The sequence below is a fragment of the Boleophthalmus pectinirostris genome, unplaced genomic scaffold (genome assembly GCF_026225935.1).
Source record: "Boleophthalmus pectinirostris isolate CB_2022bp ecotype Guang Dong unplaced genomic scaffold, ASM2622593v1 HiC_scaffold_5, whole genome shotgun sequence".
Lineage (NCBI taxonomy): Eukaryota > Metazoa > Chordata > Actinopteri > Gobiiformes > Gobiidae > Boleophthalmus > Boleophthalmus pectinirostris.
Genome location: NW_026571404.1, coordinates 7565937 through 7586925, shown reverse-complemented (window position 1 = coordinate 7586925; position 20989 = coordinate 7565937). Strand labels below are relative to the sequence as shown.

The following is a 20989-nucleotide window of genomic DNA, read 5'->3' as shown; positions in this document are numbered from 1 at the left end:
CTGGTTCAGTCCTGGTTCAGTCCTGGTTCAGTCCTGGTTCAGTCCTGGTTCAGTCCTGGTTTAGTCCTGGTTCAGTCCTGGTCCCTCATGTCTCAAGTCACTATACGACAGTACTGCAGATATCATGAGCCTGTGCAGTTTGTTTCCACCTTTGCCAATCGCTCCGGTTTGACATTTAAGTTGTAGCAATTTTATATTTGTTATTTTTTTTATATCTCACGTCGGGAGAAGTGGGTGGACGCCGTACCCCCGAGTACCACGCCCACTACACCCCTGGAAAACAGCATCTCGACATAGATTAGAAAATAACGTAATATAATCGAGGCCCTTTAAGGCAGCCTCTCCGTTGCTAAATATCCCCAGCCTCATAAAAGCAGTTAACAGTCGCTTCTTCGGCCGCTTAATCTCAAACGCAAAACTCTCCCAGTCATTATGCAAATTAGACAAACTTTGTAACTTGATTTAAGCGCACAGATTACTTGGCTGCACTGCTGTTGACCCCCTCTGCAGGTGCATCGACTAAACCCATTAACCCTCTTATCCCAATATATTTATGGCCGTCTGTGCCTGGAGCTCGTGAATGGTGGTTTTGTAGCTGCGGCGCGAACCACACACGCTCGCGGGCTCGCTCTCCGCAGACTTGGGTCGGAGCCCAGACTGCGTGGGGTCCCTTGGGATGAGGAGGGTCCCAGAAGACAGTATTTGGGATAATTATACTGCAGTGTTGTGGCAGAGGCGTGATCGCACAAAGCTTCGATCCGATGCACAACCAAATCTTATCTCTTTTCTATATCAGGGCTGCAGGGTTTTGGGGAAAAGTCTTGCTACTTGTTGTTTTACTTGGTATATTGCAAAGTACATTTCTATTTTGAAAGTGATCGTGGAGTTTTAATTAGTTCGCAACTGCAGAATAGTTTTCAGTTGGCATCATGTTTCAGAATTGTCAGTGATCAGCGTCTTTTTAATCTTACTCGAGTGATGAATTGTGTATAAATAACTATCATAATGTAAGAAAAATAATTAAAGTAATGCTGTGTTACTTTCTGGAGGTGGCAATAGGGATGCACAGATCCAGCTTTTTCAGCTCGATAATGTGACTTCAAGGCTACTTTCAGACTGCTCAATTCTAAAACCTTCAAATCAGGCAAGAAATCTAGGGGTAATAATGGACTCAGACTTGAACTTTAACAGCCACATCAAATCAATAACATCTGCAGCCTTTTACCATCTAAAAAACATAGCAAAAATCAAAGGTTTACTGTCTAAATCAGACTTGGAGAAACTTATCCATGCGTTTGTCTCCAGTAGATTAGATACTGTAATGTTCTGCTCACTGGTCTCTCCAAACGAGCTGTGAGACGCTGCAGAACATCCAGAACATCCAGAACATCCAGAACATCCAGAACATCCAGAACGCTGCAGCTCGGGTCCTGACTTGAACTAGGAAGTACGAGCACATAAGTCCTGTGCTCAGGTCTCTGCACTGGCTTCCTGTGCCTCAGAGACTTTAAAGCAGCTCTGCTTGTACAAGTGTCTCCATGGCCGAGCACCAAAGTCCATCTGTGACATGTTAGTGTCATATGAACCATCTCACACTCTGAGGAGCTCAGGGACCGGCCTCCTGCTGGTGCCCAGAGTCACGACTAAACAAGGGGAGTCAGAGTTTCAGGTTCATGCAGCTAAAACCTGGAACAGTCTGAACATGTGAGACAGACTCTTCTGTGACGCTGTTTAAATCCAGACTCAAAACATTTCTGTTTAACTGTGCATATAACTGAAAGGTTTTCATTCCGCACTCTTCTCTCCAATTTATGTCTCTCTTTTTTAATTTTAATCTTCATGATTATTTATGTTTTGATTTGCTTTTATTATGATTTTAATGTATTTCTTATTCTGTAAAGCACTTTGAATTACTTTGTGTACAAATTGTGCTATACAAATAAACTTGCCTTGCCTTCTGATTATTTTGTGAAATCAGATGTTTTTGCAAGGTCATTCACATTTCTAATTAAATGCGACTTGTATGTGATCTCCAGTGTGAACTTTAAATGCCTCAACAGTGTCCCAAATGCATTGGAAGACACGATGACATCACAAACATGGACACTATCACTGAGCATATGGTGATTTTAAAGCTGTTGTCGTACCTGAGCCTGAACATGTACAGTTTATTTGTTTAAAGGAGATTGAGAAGGAGAAGGACGAGGTTTTAGGTCATGGCGTTTTGTGGGGCAGTGGCAGCAACATTAGGATGAGTGTGACCTGGCCGTTCAGACTGAAGTCGCATGTTAAAAGATCGGATATGTGTCGTTTTTAAAACCACATATCCAAGTGGTCTGGGTTGCAATTGTAAAAATTAGATCTATGTCATTCAGATACAGGTTTCATAGGGGCGGATTTGGGTCACTTCAGGCTGCAGTCTGAATGTAGCACAGTGTCTGCCAATCCCCAATATCAACCCATACCAGTGTAGTGTGTAGTGTACAAAATACTGTAACTACTGAATATCTTTGAGTAAATAAATGTTCAAACATTCTGAGACTTTCTGGACCATCTACAACCAGTGACTCTTGTTATTACATCAATTTCTATGTCTTATTACACTGATTTGTATGTCTTATTGCATTCATTTATTTTTCTTTTTTCCTTTTTCATTTTTAGGTGGTCATCGAGAATTTTACTGGGGAAATATCATAGTAGCAGTTGTAGTAGTAGCAGTACTGGTAGTAGATGCAGTGATTGCAGCTAAGTACTTTTACTAGAGTAGTTGCAATAGTATTTTTTTTTTTTAATATAGTTTTATTAATACATTCCGATAGCAAATTGAAAAGTATGTGTACCAAACATCATATTTGTGCATTTTTTCCCCCAAAAAAATAAATAACTTCATCAATTTCTATGTCCAACCAAGATATTGGTAGAACAGATATTTTGGAGCTGATGCCCAATATAGCAAATTTTCATGGATGGCTCCGATATTCAATACCAGTATCGGTATCGGTGCATCTCTGATTCCATGAAAATAGAATGTCAAAACCTTTACTTTCTCACATACAGACAGTTAAATTTAATACTATGGAAGATTGTAGCCAAAGGAACAACATTTCCATGGAAACGAGCGGGTGGTGGCAGCCCTCCAGGCCCAGTCGGGTTTGTGCAGGCCAGCTCACAGTAAGCACGAACATTTTCCAGCACAATTAAAACACCTAAAGTGGAAAAACATTCTATTATTTGGCTAGAAAGTTACACAGTGGGGCTGTAATCCTTAATTAACTGTCAAAATGCCGATATCTAACACTAAATGAGCAAGTCCATCTTTGAGACCAGTGGCATACCTTGCTGCGGGTCTTATGAGAAACCATTAGCATAAAACAGGTCATGGACAAAGCCCAAAGAACAGGGCGTCCGAGCTCCTCCTCCCGCTGTCACACCGCGTCTTGAATACTGAACATCTCTGCCCTCAAAGTCCCATCACTCCTAATTGTCTCTGCAGAGCCTTCCCACCTGCATACATTTTATTCCATCACCTTTATTAACCAAAGCAAACTGTGCGTCCTCGCGTAGCCCAGCCTCACCTCCAAGAGTCCATCTTTAAATAATAGCTCGCCTCGAAATATGACCCAGATCTGAGGCCAGCTTTAGCTGTCAGTTTAAACAGGCTTCCCTCATTAGCGCTGCACTGTGAAATTAGCCCGCGATGGTGAAATAGCGCTATGGATGTTACAATACGAAGTCTGATTTGATTTGTGCTTCCATTGGGTCCAATTTGAGAGGTCTGGAGTCTGTTTCCCCACATGTACAAATGCAGAGCTGGTTACGTATGCGTCAGAAAACAGTGGGGAGTCGATATAATGAATACGCCAATAGACCGAGGCTTAGTGGGGCTTGAAAGGGCAGCACTGTTAGTCTATGGTTAAAATAGTTAAAATAGGTCCTTAGGTAGAGTTTAACAGGAGAGCGTGCATTGCAGTGGTAATTCGGAGGAGCCGGTTGCAAACTGGAAAGCGCAGACGTCTTTGAAATAAGCAAACGGAATTGGAATTGGACTTTGTTTGAGAGATGTACTGGTCCATTGAGTTGGCCGTTGTTTAAATATATACGAAGGAACGACGAGGGAATCGCCTTGAGCTTTATTTAAAGCAGCTCGTTTTTATTTACTGGTTTAAAGCAAGTGTGATCCACGGCATTTCACCCTCTATTGGATTAGAATTGTCACAATATTGAAATTTCAAACTTGGATACTAAGGAATAGACTCGATACTCAGTACTCAGTGCCGATTCTGATGAAAAACACCCTTTCTGTAGACCACAGGTGTCAAACATAAGGCCCGGGGGCCAGATCCGGTCCTCCAAGACCTTTAATGTGGCCCTTGGGTGATTTTCTACTAAAATATTTTAATTATATTTTCTGTTAAAATATTGGTAATTTTCTGCGGGGCTTAGCATAGCAGCGTCTCCAGCGTCTCTGTACGTGGCCCCTCCCACCAGAGCAGCACAAATGAAGACTTGTCTCTTTCCAAACGCTCTTAAAGGACGATCGTTTTGACTGTTGACCGTGACACTCATCAGAAAAATGTCCAACATGAGAAAAGTGGAGCCGAGTGCAAGAAAAATTGGACTTATTCCTGTTTGCACACAAGTTATTGTTAAAACATTGTGTTGAAATTGAATTTTTCTTCAAGTTTCAGGTTGTTCATAATATTATAATATTATAATAAGAAAGACTTCATCAATTAAAAAAGATTTCTGTAATAGATTTGCATTTCTCTGCACAAATATTTGAACTTATTGTTATTTTTGGGGTTTATATGACATGAGTTTTCTGATCCGGCCCCTTTGGGATCAAAGTAGGTTGGATACGGCCCCCGGACCAAAATGAGTTTGACACCGCTGCTGTAGACAATAGAATGTGATTTTCAACCTTAAATCGTAGTAGTCTTTTATGTTACCATGCTGTCTTATATTTGTGTAATCTCTCAGTGGTCCATATGTTACATAGTGGTCCATGAGAGTATACTCAGGCTGCGTTCAGGCTTAAAGCTCAATTCGGATTTTTTTTTTTTTTTTTTTTTTTGTGAAATCAGATTTTTTTGCAAAGTCATTTACATTTCCAGTTAAATGCGACTTGTATGTAATCTCCAGTGTGACCTTTAATCGCCCCAAAAGTGTCCCACATGCACACTGGAAGACACAGCATACCCAGAGTTGTGTTTTGTTTAATTCACAAGTTTAACACCGATATCCTTCATGTTCAGGATGAGTTTGAGGCTCTGTTCCACCTTGTTTTTAAACTCCACTAGTAATTTCAACCCTGGAACTGAAAAGTTGTACTAATCTAAAGGTTAAAAGTTGCTGTTATCTTGAAAACTACCACTTCATGACATCACAAGGTGGAACAGAGCATTTTGAGCTGTGGAGAGTAATAATAAAGGGTTACTCAAAGGTATGTGAATGAAACAAAACACAACTTGATTGCGATTTCCATTTGTGTGTCAAACGATCTCCAAACTCATATCATCGATTTAAAATGGGCTTCACAAAGTTTATTTTGGGATATTTTTTTTTATTTAAATGAGTGTATTTATTTTATTTTTTTTAAATATAGAGATTGTAGAACAGCTGGATATATAGTTTATTTTGGATATATTTATGTTTTTCTATGCCTTGTTTCATGTTCAAAAGTACATTTTACTCATTTTAAGTTTTATACATCGCAAAAGTGCTCTAAGGTACAGATTTGTGGCCTATATTTGTTTGTTGTTTGTCAATTTGAAAGTGTTTTGGTTTTTTTTAGAGAGAAATGCTGAATAAATGTAGCCTGATTCATCAGCCAGTTTCACTTCGTGGAAACCGTCTGACCTCATAGCATTAGAATTTGTTTGCTTGAATGTAGGCGGGTTTTTTTTTTTTTTATTTAACCAATCTTTGCTATTTGATAATCATGTATGTAATGCATAACTATATTAAGCTTTTCCCAAATCCCAGAGGAAGAAGGACAATAATAATGTCTTTCCCCTTGATAAAATTCTCCAAACATTCTCTTTGTTACGGCTTTAAATCCTCGATCTTGGGAATCGTTACCAACACAGAATGTATGACTCTTCGCTGATTGGCTGCTGCCCGAACTCACACTTCTGGGGTTCTTGCAAACATCTAGTGTATTCTGATTCCTGACCTAGTTGCTGGAAAGAAATGAAATTGAGCGGAGGCACTAGGTGGCACCAGCCTGGCTAGAATGATCGTGATTTCAATGATAATGATTCATGATAATGTTTTTTTTTCCATAATCGAGCAGCCTTAACCACAAGAGTCCTTTTTGCGTAATATAGAACCTCTGAAAACTTTTCTTCAGTGAAAAAAAGGATGAAAAATTACAATGGAACCTACCTTAACAAGTGACAGATTACACACAGAAAATAAACAACTACGACAATGATACATGATGCACCCAACACTTGTTTCCCAAATAATCCTCGCTGCTTCCTTGTTGTTCTGTCACCTCCGCTCGCTGCACTGTAAGCCCTTAGACAAAGTTTGCCTCATGCATATTTAAACAGCCATATCTATGTGTACAGTGCCTTTTGGAAATCCATCACTCGCGATAGTCGCCAAGGTGACCATCATTCACATTCGTGTCTGTCCACGCGTGTCCTCCAGCTGCCCTGATAAGACTTCACCAGTGGAGCCCAGCGGAGCGCTCTCATCCAGACAACCTTCAGAGCTCAATAGCACTTTGAAAACAGTGGCAGTGTTCTCTCTCAGACTGATAAGACAGAGCTGTGTTTTAAAGAAACACTAAGACCTTGGGGTGACATTGATAACGCAGTAAAGAGAGTTTTAACAGATGTTGAGTTCTTCGCTGAAACTTGGAGAGAATTGCTTCAGGAGGAAATGTATGTAGCAGATCATAGTTTAGTCCCCGTGTGGAAATCGTTATCATTTTGTTGGGTGTGTTTTATGGATCTTTTGCTGCATAATCTTGGGCTCGGGACTCGGGGAAAACCAACATCCACCTCGAGAAAGTCCAGTGGAACAGCCGATCAAAGCAGGGTTTCCGAAACACAAACTCAGGCTTGTTCGGAGCAGACCGAGTTTGTTGGATTTACGTCGCGGCAAAAATGTCGGAGCTCACAGTAAACGGGGAGAATTGTCTTTTTGTCATTTTGATATGTTAAATTGTGTACGTGTAGCTTGATTCATCAGCCGGTTTCACATCGTAGAAACTGTCTGATCTCGCAGCAATAGGATTCATTTGCTCAACGGTAGGCGAGTACTTTTTTAATTTTAACCAATTGCTGGTATTTGGTCGTGGCATATGTAATGCGCCACTAACTGGGCTAACTGGTATATTAAGCTTTTTGCAAAACCTGTAGGAAGAAATGCAATAACGTCTTTCACCTTGATAAAATTCCCCGAACATTCCCTTTAAATCCTCGATCTTCGGAATCATTGCCAACACTGAATGTACGGCTCTTCTCTGATTGGCTGGTGCCCGAACTTGCACTTCAAGGGTTTTTGCGAACCGTCTAGTGTATTCTGATTCCTGATCTAGTCGCTGGAGAGAAATGAAATTGAGCGGAGGCACTAGGTGGCACCAACCTGGTTACTGTATGTGTAGAGAAAGTGTCTTCTAAAAAGTTTGTATTGACATTTAGATTTTCTTTCACATCATTTGACAGTAAACAGAAGTGTTTTTACTGAACATGTAATCGTCAAACTGCCAAAATTGAGTCGCTGACAGCTAACGTTATCCAACATCCTCTAAGACGTTAACTCCACAGGATTCAGTCAGAGGGTTGAGTTCCTAGTAGCTCTAGTGATACGAAGCCTGTCCCAAATGTCGTTCTACATACTGTGTATATGGGATTCATAAGCTATCAAAATAAACATTTGATTTTCTCAGGCGTCCATATTTTCCCCAACTGTTGCAATGAATGTTGGAAGAACTCGGACTCGGATTTATCGATTACCGACATTCAATACAGTGTGGCATTTGTAAAGGTCTTATATTACGCAGAATTGTCTCTTGAGAGCTTTAGGACATGTCATAATGTGGTTACCTAATCAAAAACAGACCTGGAGTTCTGTTTTTGTTCATTCACACATGTTTGAATAACTCTTTATTATTAGTCTGTCTACATATTTAAAGCTCAAAATGCTCTGGTCTACCTCGTGATGTCATGCAGAGAGAGTTTTCAACTAAGGCTAGGTTTACACTGAAACGAATCACCGTATCGGAAACGATCTGCATCCAGGTACATCGTTTCTGTGTCCTCAAGTCTTCCCTATCCACACAGCTTTGAGCATATTTGTTTACGTTTTACAGAAACGAAACTGATTAAACTTAAAACGGCATGGCTTGGAATTTGCATAAACTAAGCTCTAAACTACTCCGCTTCTGTCAAACTAAAGGACGCGACTCGGTGGATTATATGTGTACTGGCTCATTTGCTGTGACAGAGGACTGGTGTCTGTGCTGATGGTGAGTCTGTTCTGTGCTTCTGTTGCATTGGAGATGGTTCATGTTAAACTTTTCAGAGATTATACGTCTGCAGGTCGTACGCACAGACCGTAAATAGGAATGGACATATATTCTAGCCTCTTAGCATTTTGGCAGTGAATTACTTCGCGGCGCATAGAACTACGTCAGCATATCGGCATTTTCAGGCGTCAACACAGTGCATGAATTCGTGGGAGCTGGCGGCACCAGATCGTTCCATCTGTGGAGCCATTTTCCATCGGGTTAGTGTGGACAAACACTGCATCCACAACAAAAATGACTGAATGGGCCCCAAGAGCTATCGTTTACCTTTGTTCAGTAAAGATGGACAATTCCAGGGCTGAATGATTCTAGTGAAGATGTGTGCAGTTTAAAAACACAGTGGAGCACTCAACACATGACATCACAAGCTGGAACAGTCGTGATGTCTGTTTTCTGTTTGAGAAATCACAGCTCCAGGTTTGTTTTTGATGAGAAAACATGATTATAACATCAGAAAATGGCGTAACATGGGCGCTTTAATCGAGGGCTCTACAGACATTTTTGTTTTAAATGGCGCTGATTAAAGGTCTGTTTTGTTTTATTTATTTTGGTTTATTTTTTGGTATCACTCAGCCCTAATTGGAGCAGTGGACCTTGGAGTGACATTGATAATGCGCTAGAGGGAGACGTTTTCACAGCTGTGGAGTTCTTAACTGAAACTCGGAGACTATCAGATTCAGCGCCGGGTAAGACGGTGATAAAAATCGAATCATGAACTCATCCCTGTGTCCATCTGTTGTTTTGGTCATTTTGTGGCTCTCTTTTTTCTCTGTTAAATGCATCTGTCTGCTCAAACACTCTTGTCCCCATCCACTTCTCTAACTGGTTAGTTTCTCTAAGGCTCTGAGTGAGTGACAGCTGGAACCAACCAATCACAGGGAAGTGTGGATTTTTGGAAGAAGCAGATGATGATATTTATCTTTTCAAGGCAATAGAAAATTACAAAGTCTACATGAATTGTGATCAAATTGAACTCGCAGTCTGAAAATCACAGAAAGATCACAGTTTACCTGGTGCTTATCAGAAAATTTTACAATTTTCTAAGTTTGTATGATTTAAACCTTTTTTTGTTTTTCATTCAAATCGAACATAGCATAATGTATCAAATAAAAAGCTCTCTATACTTACAATTAAAAGTATACATCTCATGGAACCACAGCTGTTTGCTCTTATCATAAATGGTCCAGTAGCTAGTTAAAGGTGCATTGTGTAACTTTTTGGTTCGGGGTCCATCGCCTTCTTGTTTTCATGGATATGTCATTGCTCTGCTTTGAATGTTCCACAGTTTGACAGACCCTCCACTTGAAGTTACACCTGAAATTAAAGACACTTTACCTTTAAATCTGATTTTGGTGATCTTATTACAGTTTTTTTCGGACTACAAGTTGCACTTCTTTTCATGGTTTGAGTGTTTCCTGTGACTTATACTCCAGTGTGACTTGTATATTAAAATTTTCACACTGACTTTAGTCTTGTGTGTCAGTATCTGCTGCTCCTGTTCCTCCTGTACCACTGTCACTTCACTCTACTGCGCATGTCTCCTGCAGAAAGAGCCTCTGTCCTGTCTGTATCACGTCAGTCGATCGCAACATTACTTCTGCACCACTGAACATTTCAAAACATATAAAGACAACTGAGAATACGAATGCCCCCTCAAAAGAAATCATATTTTGCAGATTACAAGCTGCAAGTAGTAATTGAGCAGCAGAAAGAAAGTTTGGCGTGAGTGAGAAGGTAGACACTGGGAGGCTGTGCCAAGAAACTTTCCTGGAAGTCACCGGATTAACAAAGCCTGGACTTCAGTGACAATCGAAACCATCCTGTTGGGATTCAGAAAGGCCAGAATATTTCTAACTGGAACTGATGCTGAGTCTGACGACAGCGACACAGAAGAGGAAGCGACGCTCAGTTTACCTCTGGAGGTCACGGAGTTGCTCAGAAGTGACACCGAGGATGAAGAATTTAATGGATTTAGTGATCTGGAGTGAGATGGAGAGTTTGGTAAACTTGTTCTGTTCTGTTGTTTATGTTATAGTTTATCTGAAGAACTGTTCATATGTGACGTTAACAGTCTGTTGTTCTCTGTTCTATTGTTATTACTAGAACTTGCCCTTTAAGATGAAATGTCGATTCCTGGTCTCTGACTTTATAAAATAAATTTCCCCCAAAAAGTGTGACTTATACTCTGGAGTGACTTATAGACCAAAAAATATGGTACCTGGATATTTACCATTACATGTTTTACTAGTTTGCTAATTCTGTTGGTATTGGTTCACTTCATTTCAAATTCTGTGATATTATAAAATGTTGGGCTGTCATCATAAACAAATGAAATGAAAATAAGCTCCTCTGTGTTCTCTAAAATCACACTGTCCCTGTTTTCTGTCTGCGCAGGTGGGGGTGGTGCTGCACTACTCGTCTCTATCCACCATGCTGTGGCTCGGGGTCACGGCTCGAAACATCTACAAACAGGTGACGAAGAAGCCCGCGCAGATCCAAGACGGAGACCCCCCGCCGCCTCCTCCATCTCCGCTCCGACAGCCACTGCTCCGGTAAGACTCCTCGCCGAACCTTACCGCTCCCTCCTGCACCCGAACATGAAAGAGCCTGTGCTGTTACTGCGTTTCAGATAACACCACAACATCTAGAGCACAATCATATTTCATACAGATGGGGGCAGCTAAAATAAATATTGTGAAACTCTGGATTTTTGTTGTAATACAGTGAGTCTGCGGTAGAAATGATCAAAACAACAACAAATCTTCATTTTCTTTCATTCTCTGTGTCTAATGTGGCACCATTTCTCTAGCTTAAAGTTATTACGACTTAAACATGTTTTCAATTTTGGGAGTCAAGCTTGAAAGACCTTATTTTTTTCTACTAAACTAGTCATAGTTGTAATTGTCATGGAGCTACTGAGCATTACTGAGTGTTCGCCCACTGATCTGAAGGTTTCCAGTTCGAATCCCACTTGTTACGACCCAAAATAGATCCAAACATATTTAGGAAGGGACACGGAAAACAAAGTTATTATTACTTTTTTTTTTCTTCTTCTGTTTTGTATGTTGGAATCTAGAACCAAGAAAAAAAACCTTAACCCTTGCCTAAAAGGAAAAGACCCTTGTGAGTCGGCCAACGTAAAATAAGGACCTACCCTAATGAAAACACAACCCACAAACTGTCCCTACATAAAATAACAAACAAAAACAGACGTCCGGACTCACCTGGGCAAACAAAAATAAGGCTAGACTAACAAAAAGCTAACAAGATAAGATAAGATAAGATAATCCTTTATTGTCTCCCATGGGAGAAATTTGTCTTGGGACAGGGGGTAACATGTTTGATCAAAAAACAGGACAACACAACACAAAGCAGCACATAAACAAACACCATAAAACAAAGTAAATATGAGACCAGTATGACCACGAGTGATGCACCAACAGGACCCTTACATTATCCTTAACAGGCAAACCCTTGCATTCTTCTGTTCTATTAATTATTGCACATTCCCTAAGCCTATGTGCAGTTTTAGTTATAATTATTGCACATTCCCTAAGCCTATGTGCAGGTTTGATTGCACATTCCCTAAGCCTATGTGCAGTTTTAGTTATAATTATTGCACATTCCCTAAGCCTATGTGCAGTTTTAGTTATAATTATTGCACATTCCCTAAGCCTATGTGCAGTTTTGATTGCACATTCCCTAAGCCTATGTCCAGTTTTAGTTATAATTATTGCACATTCCCTTAGCCTATGTGCAGATTAATTATTGCACATTCCTTAAACCTATGTGTAGCTTTAATTGCACATTCCCTACACCTATGTGCAGTTTTAACAAATCGGCGTAGGAGCCAGCAGGAGGCAGCTCATAGCGTGAGGATGGGCGAGCTCCGGGAGAGGCCAACCACAGCGAGGACTGACGCTATTTAAAGGCCCTTTACAACACTCAAGGTCACCAAAGTGCTTCACAGTAAAATCAAAACAGTAAAAACATGTAAAAACATTAAACAATGAAATAAAAACTAATTGGGCAAAGTGTCACTGCATTAGATGAATAGATGAGTTTTGAGCCTGGATTTAAACAGGCCTAAGTCTGTGATGGTCCACATATCGGGGTCAGTTTGTTCCAGAGTCCGGGACCAGTGACAGAAAAGCCTCGTCACTTCCACCTCCGTATTTGAGTCTGCCTCTGGAGACTTCCGGCAGGAGTTATTTGGTTTGTTGACCTTGCGACCCTGTTTGAATTGCGAACAGACAAGAGTTCATTCAAGTGTGGAGGTTAAGAGAGGTGAAGAGAATATAATTTTAAAATCACTTGCCACGTTTTCATGCGAGCTTTAATTCCGAATAAAAATAATTTAACTCTGAATAAAAAATGTCGAGGAGAAAATTCAGTTTGTCGACTGGACAAAAGTTAGTTTGGTTGAAGACGTTTCGCAGGCTCATCCAAGCTGCTTCTTCAGTTCTGGTCAGACGCTGGTGGACACTTCATTATATCTGTCTGCAGGGAGGAGCTAACTACACTGAAACTACTCTGAAACTAACATACCTACTTATTTACAGTTTCTGTTTGTTAGTTCGGCCTATTGACCTGTACAGGGTGTGGGGTCTAATTAGCAGAACAATTCATGGCCATAATGGAGCTTCCACACCTCTGGACCTGACCTGGACACACCTGTTGTTCTCTTGTTTGTTTTGATTTAGGTTTGAGGATGAAGTTGTAAATAGGAGATAGATGGTGGCTGATTCCTCCGTTTCTGTTTAGAGAAGACTCCTCTTTTTTAACAAAAATTGCTTCTTTCATTCCCCTCTCAAACCAATTCTTTCCTCTGGCTCTGAATAAAAATGTATTCTGCTTTAAAAAGGTCACGTACACACTTAATTTCAAACAAAAATGAAGTAAGTGGGTGGTTTATTCCGATTTTAAAGACAAATTAATTTATTCCTCGGTCATGTAAACGTTTCTTCTTAAAAATAATTCCAGTCGTCCAGCGTGTGCTCGTTGAGTCGACCTCCTGACGTGATCCGGCTCCACCAGTCCTGGCTTCGGACTTTCATCCACGTCTCTTTAGATTTGTGGGCGGGATGCGGTAGTGGGCTGAGGTAGAGCAGCCGTTGACTCGGTTTGTCTTCTTCCTCCCTTCTCCTCCTCAGCCGACAGACGTAAAGCGTAATGAGAGAATTCCCAAGCTCCTGTTTAATTATCATCGGAATTACTGTGAAAAAAGTTTGGATCATGTTTGTGTCCGTGGCGTAACAACAAATCGAGACAACAAAAAAGCCGGTAGCAGCTGAAGTGTGTGTTTTCTTACGGTCGACGTAAATACGTTCGTGTCTCTGTCCAATCAGAACCCTTCCCCACCCCCAGACGCTGAGCGAAATTAAATAAAGACGATTTAACGTGTTTTCTGTGCAAACCTCAATTCGGAATGATTATTTCCATGTAAACTCGAAGGACAATATTTTAATTCAGAAGAGTAATTTAGAATTAAAAAAACATAATTTCATTTCTAAAATATCGGTCAAATCCACAGTTTCCACAGATGAATACTGCCATTGTGTCCTTGGGCAAGACAAATTTGACCACCAAGCATGATTTGTAATTAATAAAACTGCAAATGTGATGAGAAATATTGCACTAATCAATATCAAAAGTAGTGTAAATAAGGAAACAAAAAACCTACTAATTAAATTCTGCTCTTAACGATATAGGCGCTTGTTCTGCCACTCAAAACCTGGAGCTAAGCCACTCGCCTCGACTGAAGGAGCTTTTAAAAAACATGAATCACCAAACGTCAATTAACCCTTACATACTGTTCATTTCTTTAGCTTTCACAGTATGGTCCAGGGCAAATTTGACCCGGTCCAAGAATTCCCTTACAGTAAGTGTCTATACCAGATAAACAGACTGTCCCACATGAATAAATATATGTAATATATAAATATAATGTTTCAGAGAGCAGGAAGAGCAACACTCATTTTTGGAGAAAAACATCTGCTATCACACAGTATCATGTCCTGTTTTACAAAACACATAAAAACACATAAAAACATAAAAGCCAATATGATGATGATATTTACTGTATTTGAAAATGACATAAATATTCTGGAACTGTTGGAATTTATAATATAACCAGTTTTATCCACTGCAGCCATTATGCGTATTTCAAACTTGCCATTGCATTGAAAGCAGTGGTATATAAAAGTATACAATTTTTTAATATTTTCATTTTTGTGTATTTTGGCAAAATTTAGAAAAAATAATCACATTTCAGGATCAAAGAATGATGCTTAGTGTATTTTTACTACTGTTGAATGTCAAAACGGGTCAAATTTAACCCGAATAGTCTGTAAGGGTTAATGAAAATATATTTACTCACAGATTCACTTTTCTAATATTTCAAATAAGCACCTGTGTTTGAGTCTCGGACGACAAAACGCTTTGAAATTAGATGCAAACTGTTAACAGGTGACTTCATTTGACCTCAAGATTCATCAATGAAACGTCGTCCCAAAGCGAAGAAAGTATAAGTTAACATGTATTCAGTGTTGGGGAGTAACAGATTACATGTACCGGAGTCACGTAATCAGAGTACAAATTATGAGTAACTGTATTCAGTTACAGTTACTGTTTCAGTGAGTGGTAATTGGATTACAGTTACTTTGTTGAAATAAATGGATTACACGGCGGTATTTTCCTGTTTTCACTTTATTTTTATTTGTTTATTTATTTTTTCGGTAATTCCACTCATTGCTGGAAACTAAACCAGGTCTAAACCAGGTCTAAACCAGGACTAAAACCAGGTCTAAACTAGATCTAAACCAGGGCTAAACCAGGACTAAAACCAGGTCTAAACTAGATCTAAACCAGGACTAAACCAGGACGAAAACCAGGTCTAAACAAGGTCTAAACCAGGACTAAACCAGGACTAATCCAGGACTAAAACCAGGTCTAAACTAGGACTAAACCAGGACTAAAACCAGGTCTAAACTATCTTTTAACCAGGTCTAAACCAGGACTAAACCAGGTCTAAACTAGATCTAAACCAGGGCTAAACCAGGACTAAAACCAGGTCTAAATAGGTCTAAACCAGGTAAACCAGGGCTAAACCAGGTCTAAACCAGGTCTAAACCAGGGCTAAAACCAGGTCTAAACTAGATCTAAACCAGGACTAAAACCAGGTCTAAATAGGTCTAAACCAGGACTAAAACCAGGTCTAAACTAGATCTAAACCAGGTCTAAACCAGGGCTAAAACCAAACTAGATCTAAAAACGGGCTAAAACCAGGTCTAAACTAGATCTAAACCAGGACTAAAACCAGGTCTAAGATAGGTCTAAACCAGGACTAAAACCAGGTCTAAACTAGATCTAAACCAGGTCTAAACCAGGGCTAAAACCAGGTCTAAACTAGGTCTAAACCAGGACTAAAACCAGGTCTGAACAAGGTCTAAACCAGGACTAAACCAGGACTAATCCAGGACTAAAACCAGGTCTAAACCAGGACTAAAACAGGATTTAACAGGACTAAACCATGCTGCGCGGACGTGTCTCCTCGTCTTCTATCAATAATATTTTTAATACGGTTCAGTTTCCTCGTCTTTGCTTTTCTACAGCAAATCAAGTAATCCAAAGTATTCAGATTACATTACTCACTTTAAGTAATTGAATGGATTCCTTTACAAACTACATTTTGGGTATGTAATCTGTAATCTGTAGGGGAATACATTTTAAAAGTCACCTTCCCAACACTGCATATTTTATAAATTAAAATGACCTTCATGACTTTGTGACTTTGACCATCTTGGCTTTTGTCTTTATCGATTTTGAGTTCATTTTTAGTTTGCGTGTGGTCACTTAGATGCATGTTCTTTCAACGTGCAGCAGCTCGTACTCATTCACTTTTCTATAGCCGTAAATTGAATCCTGTGTTATTTTATGTGTGGCTAACTCCTCATCAGAGTGAACCCAAGCGTAATACGAACGCAGAATGGGCGCTCGCTGTTGGTTTATGCCGGTTTATGTGTTTTCTTCACATATTTGTTGGGTACTTTTACTCTCAAAGGGGCGACTGCGGCTTCTCATAAGAGCTATAGTGTCTCGTCGCAGCTACTGTATGTTTGTCGCTGGTTCTGTTTACGCTGCAGTTCTGCTCTGCTTTACACAATTTGAGATTTTCCAACAAATGCAGTAGTACCGTATTTTCCGGGCTATTAGTCGCTCTGGATTATACGGCGCACTGTCATTGAATGGTCTATTTTCGAACTGTTTTCACAAATAAACCGCACCGGACTTTAAACGAAACGCAGTAGTTGGACGGGTCAGTGGGACTTTGTTTGGCGCGTTCACAGTGACTCTGGGCTTTGTTCAGTTGTGGCGTGTAGTAGAGATGCGCGGATTGCGGTTACAGCCGTGGTGTCCGCCGCTAAACCGCGGGTCAGGAGGATGACGTGACGAAAAATAATATTTTTATTAAATTTGGGCGGGTGGCGGTTTAACTACCTAAATATATATATATTATAGCCTATATTGTCAAGTGCAGTGTTGTGGAGTAACAGATTACATGTACCGGAGTTACGTAATCAGAGTACAAATTATGAGTAACTGTATTCAGTTACAGTTACTGTTTCAGTGAGTGGTAATTGGATTACAGTTACTTGGTTGAAATAAATGGATTACACAGAGGTATTTTCCTGTTTTTTGCATTTTGGGCTATATCCCCCTTTTTTTTGTTCTTTTCTTCGGTAATTCCACTCATTGCCGGAAACTAAACCAGGTCTAAACCAGGACCAATACCAGGACCAATACCAGGACTAATACCAGGACTAAAACAGGTCTAAACCAGGACTAAAACCAGGTCTAAAGTAGATCTAAACCAGGTCTAAACCAGGACTAAACCTAAAACCAGGTCTAAACTAGATCTAAACTAGATTTAAACCAGGTCTAAAACCAGGACTAAACCGGGACTGAACCGGGACTGAACCAGGACTAAACCAGGACTAAAACCAAAACTAAATCAGGACTAAATCAGGACTAGAACAGGACTAAAACAGGATTTAACAAGACTAAATCATGCTACGCGGACGTGTCTCCTCGTCTTCTATCAATAATATTTTTAATTTGGTAAAGTAAAGTCTGGGCTTTTTATTTTCTTTTAGCAGATAAAACGTCTTATGCTACGATATCCGAGTCTTTGCTTCTCTACAGCAAATCAAGTAATCCAAAGTATTCAGATTACGTTACTCACTTTAAGTAATTTAATGGATTCTGTTACAAACTACATTTTGGGGTCTGTAATCTGTAATCTGTAGGGGAATACATTTTAAAAGTCACCTTCCCAACATTGGTTAAGTGTTATGAGATATGTGTCTTTACATAGGAATGTGCGATGTTTAGAGTGGCGTGTGGCGTGTGGCGTGTGGCGTGACTGAGTGACTGCGTGCGCGTACGGGTGTCTGTGTTTTACTGTATGTGAAATGAACGGTCGGAAGGCGACGGAAGCGAGTCAGGAAGCAACTGTCCTGTTATTTAGTGCATCACGACAAATAAAGCCACGATTCTTGAGCAACGAACTGGCGCGTTTATTGAGCCCACGCACTCACGGTGAGGCTCCGAACAGGGAGTTAAACCCTGAGCAACGAGCGGCGTTTTGTTACGGACGATTAAGAATGCGAACATGCACGTTGAGCGAATTTTGGAACGAATGAGCTATAGAGTTTGCATTTTTATCGAGGCTCCTTAGTTTGTTTGCTGTATGATTGTTCTAAAATCTGAAATCAATGGGCGGATGGCGGCGAGTGCGGTTTTGAAAATTGGTCAAAACCTTGGGTGTAAATGGACAGCGGGCGGATGATGAGTTTTGTGTCGCGGTTGCGGATGAAAAAATAGCCCATCCACGCATCTCTAGCGTGTAGGGAGGTGCTGTCTGGGACCGCTGGATTGTCGGCGTGTTCGCAGTGACTCAGTTGTTCAGTTGTGTTTAGAAGTGGCACATTACACGCACTTTTTCGGTTCGTTCCTCTGTTCCGTTCCTCGTCGGCGTGGAGTGATGAGTGTGTCTGTGGGTGTTTTTCGTCGTGCGGTCGCTGTCTGCTCCGTGTGTGTTTGCGTGCGCTGCGGGTGTTGTGGCTTTGTAGTTTACTGAAGTCGTATTGGGACACCAGAGTGGATTCGTGTATAGGGCGCTCTGGATTGCGGGGCGCACGGTCATTTTTTGATGGGGTTGGAGGCTTAAGAGTGCGTCTAATAGCCCGGAAAATACGGTAATTGAAAAAGAAACATTGTGTGCTTTGGATAAAGGCAAGGCAAGTTTATTTGTATAGCACAATTTGTACACAAAGTAATTCAAAGTGCTTTGCAGGATAAGAAATACATTAAAATCACAATAAAAACAAATCAAAACATAAATAATCATAAAGATTAAAATAAAAAAATAAAAAAAAGAGAGAGACATAAATTAGAGAGAAGAGTGCGAAATGAAAACCTTTCAGTCATATGCACAGTGAAACAGAACCATAAATGGAGCATTTAGTTGTGGAATTTATAATCGTTGATCAGCTGTTGATTTTACCGTTGTATTTTGGAAACCTTTGTAATAAAACATTGTCTAGTTTAGGGATGGTCATTCAATGAAATATTCTTAATCGATCGTCTGAAGAATTAACGATCGATTATCGTTTAATCATTAATGTTTTTATATTAAAATGATCATCATTATTATTACTATCTGCACTACTAATCTGCATAAATAAATTCAACTTTACGACATATAAACCGTAAACGACTCTAGAGCCACATCAGCCTGTTTGACATTATAATGTGTTTAATTCAGTTTTGCGCAACTCTCACAAAAACGAAACTTAAAACCGCATCGCTAATTTGCATAAACTAAGCGAAGATAAAACTACAGCTCTTGTGTCGCTGATGTGGTTCAATTTCTGTTGGATTTAAAAGACATGACTCAGTGGAATACAGGTTAGTGTGACCAGATTTGCATTTGTCAAAACCAGGACACCGTACGGGGGGAGGGAGGTGGGGACTCGTCATCGACATTGCGCGACTCTCACCTGGTAAAACTTTTTCCCACTGGACACAGAAACATATGTGCTGCTTTGTTCACTGTGCACATGGACTCACACTTGTCCCGAACGCAACGGAAAGTCTGGAATTTCTTGTACAAATCATCGTTAAATACACATTTGTGCTTCGGCACGTTGCAGACTGACCGAATGTTTGTGTTTGCTCGCTCCTTCTGATGCAGAGACACATGTACGAACCCCTGTTTGGTGACGCTACACACAGCAACCTACATTCGGTTTGTCGATTAAAATTAACGTAATCGATGAAATTCTTAATGATCAATTATCGATTAATCATGCCCATCCCTCGTCTAGTTGCAGATTTTTGTGGACCCCAGTTTTACAATGTGGAAATACTTTGGTCCACATGGAAAATTAACTGGACACCCCTGTTGTAGAGTGACTACTTACACACTTTATGTATGCCCAAATTATACGTCTTATAATCAAAGATGTCCAAATTAAGATTTTGGAATGTATATATATACTTTTTTATCATTATCATTTTTATTTATTTTTTTTATTAAGAACAGTACACAATATACATTCCAGTAGACCAGGCATGTCCAAACTATGGCCCTCAGACTTCCAGGTGAATTGGCCCAAATTACATTGCATCGATTAAAAATGAACTTTTTACTGCAAGTTTTTTTGTAAATCTACCTTGATAGAGCCAGTATTTAATATTTAGTGTGTCATTTTGAGGATCTTAGCATGAATAAAAGACTGAAGGCTCATTCCAATGTGTTAAACATGCACATATTTCAATTATTCACTGTACTGAGCACCAGTCTATGGCCCTCGATCAGCTCTCTGCTTCGTCTTTGTGTAGATATGTGGCCCTTGATGAAAAAAGTTTGGGCACCCCTGCAGTAGACGTATCAACAGCTGTCGGTTGTTCTTATTTTGTTAGAACTGGTTATCCAAACGCCCGCCCCTCCCTCTCCTAACCACCTCCCATCCCCTTGTCACCAACCAGCTAAATACTGATATGACAAATATATAATATATTATACTAACAGAGTGAATTAAGTATCATTTTGAAATAGCTTTTTCCAGGTCTCGTTGGCTACGTTCAGACTGCAGCGCTTAATGCTTAAGAAATCCGATGTTTTTGCGAGGTCGTTCACATTTACAATTAAATGCGACTTGTATTTGACTCCAGTGTGAACATTAAATGGCCCAAAAGTGTCCCGCATGTGCACTGGAGACACGACGACGTCAACCGCAGTGAGCGTGCTCTGTGTTTACGGAAGTTGTCCAAACATGGACGCAGCATTGAGCACCTGGAGATTTTAAAGTTCCTCTCGTACCGGAGCCAGAACATGAACAACTTACTTGTTTTAAGGAGGAGATTGAGAAGGAGAAGGAC

The 20989-nt window shown here is 40.1% G+C and overlaps 1 protein-coding gene across 1 annotated transcript in view; it reads left to right on the top strand.

Annotated features, from left to right (window-relative positions):
- The window catches only part of LOC110175781 (adhesion G protein-coupled receptor A3), an 820856-nt gene that overhangs the window by 749890 nt on the left and 49977 nt on the right, over positions 1-20989 (top strand). Inside the window, exon 17 of the mRNA XM_055162785.1 lies at positions 10937-11094. Coding sequence (XP_055018760.1) covers positions 10937-11094 — 158 coding nt within the window. The remainder of the gene's footprint in view (positions 1-10936; positions 11095-20989) is intronic.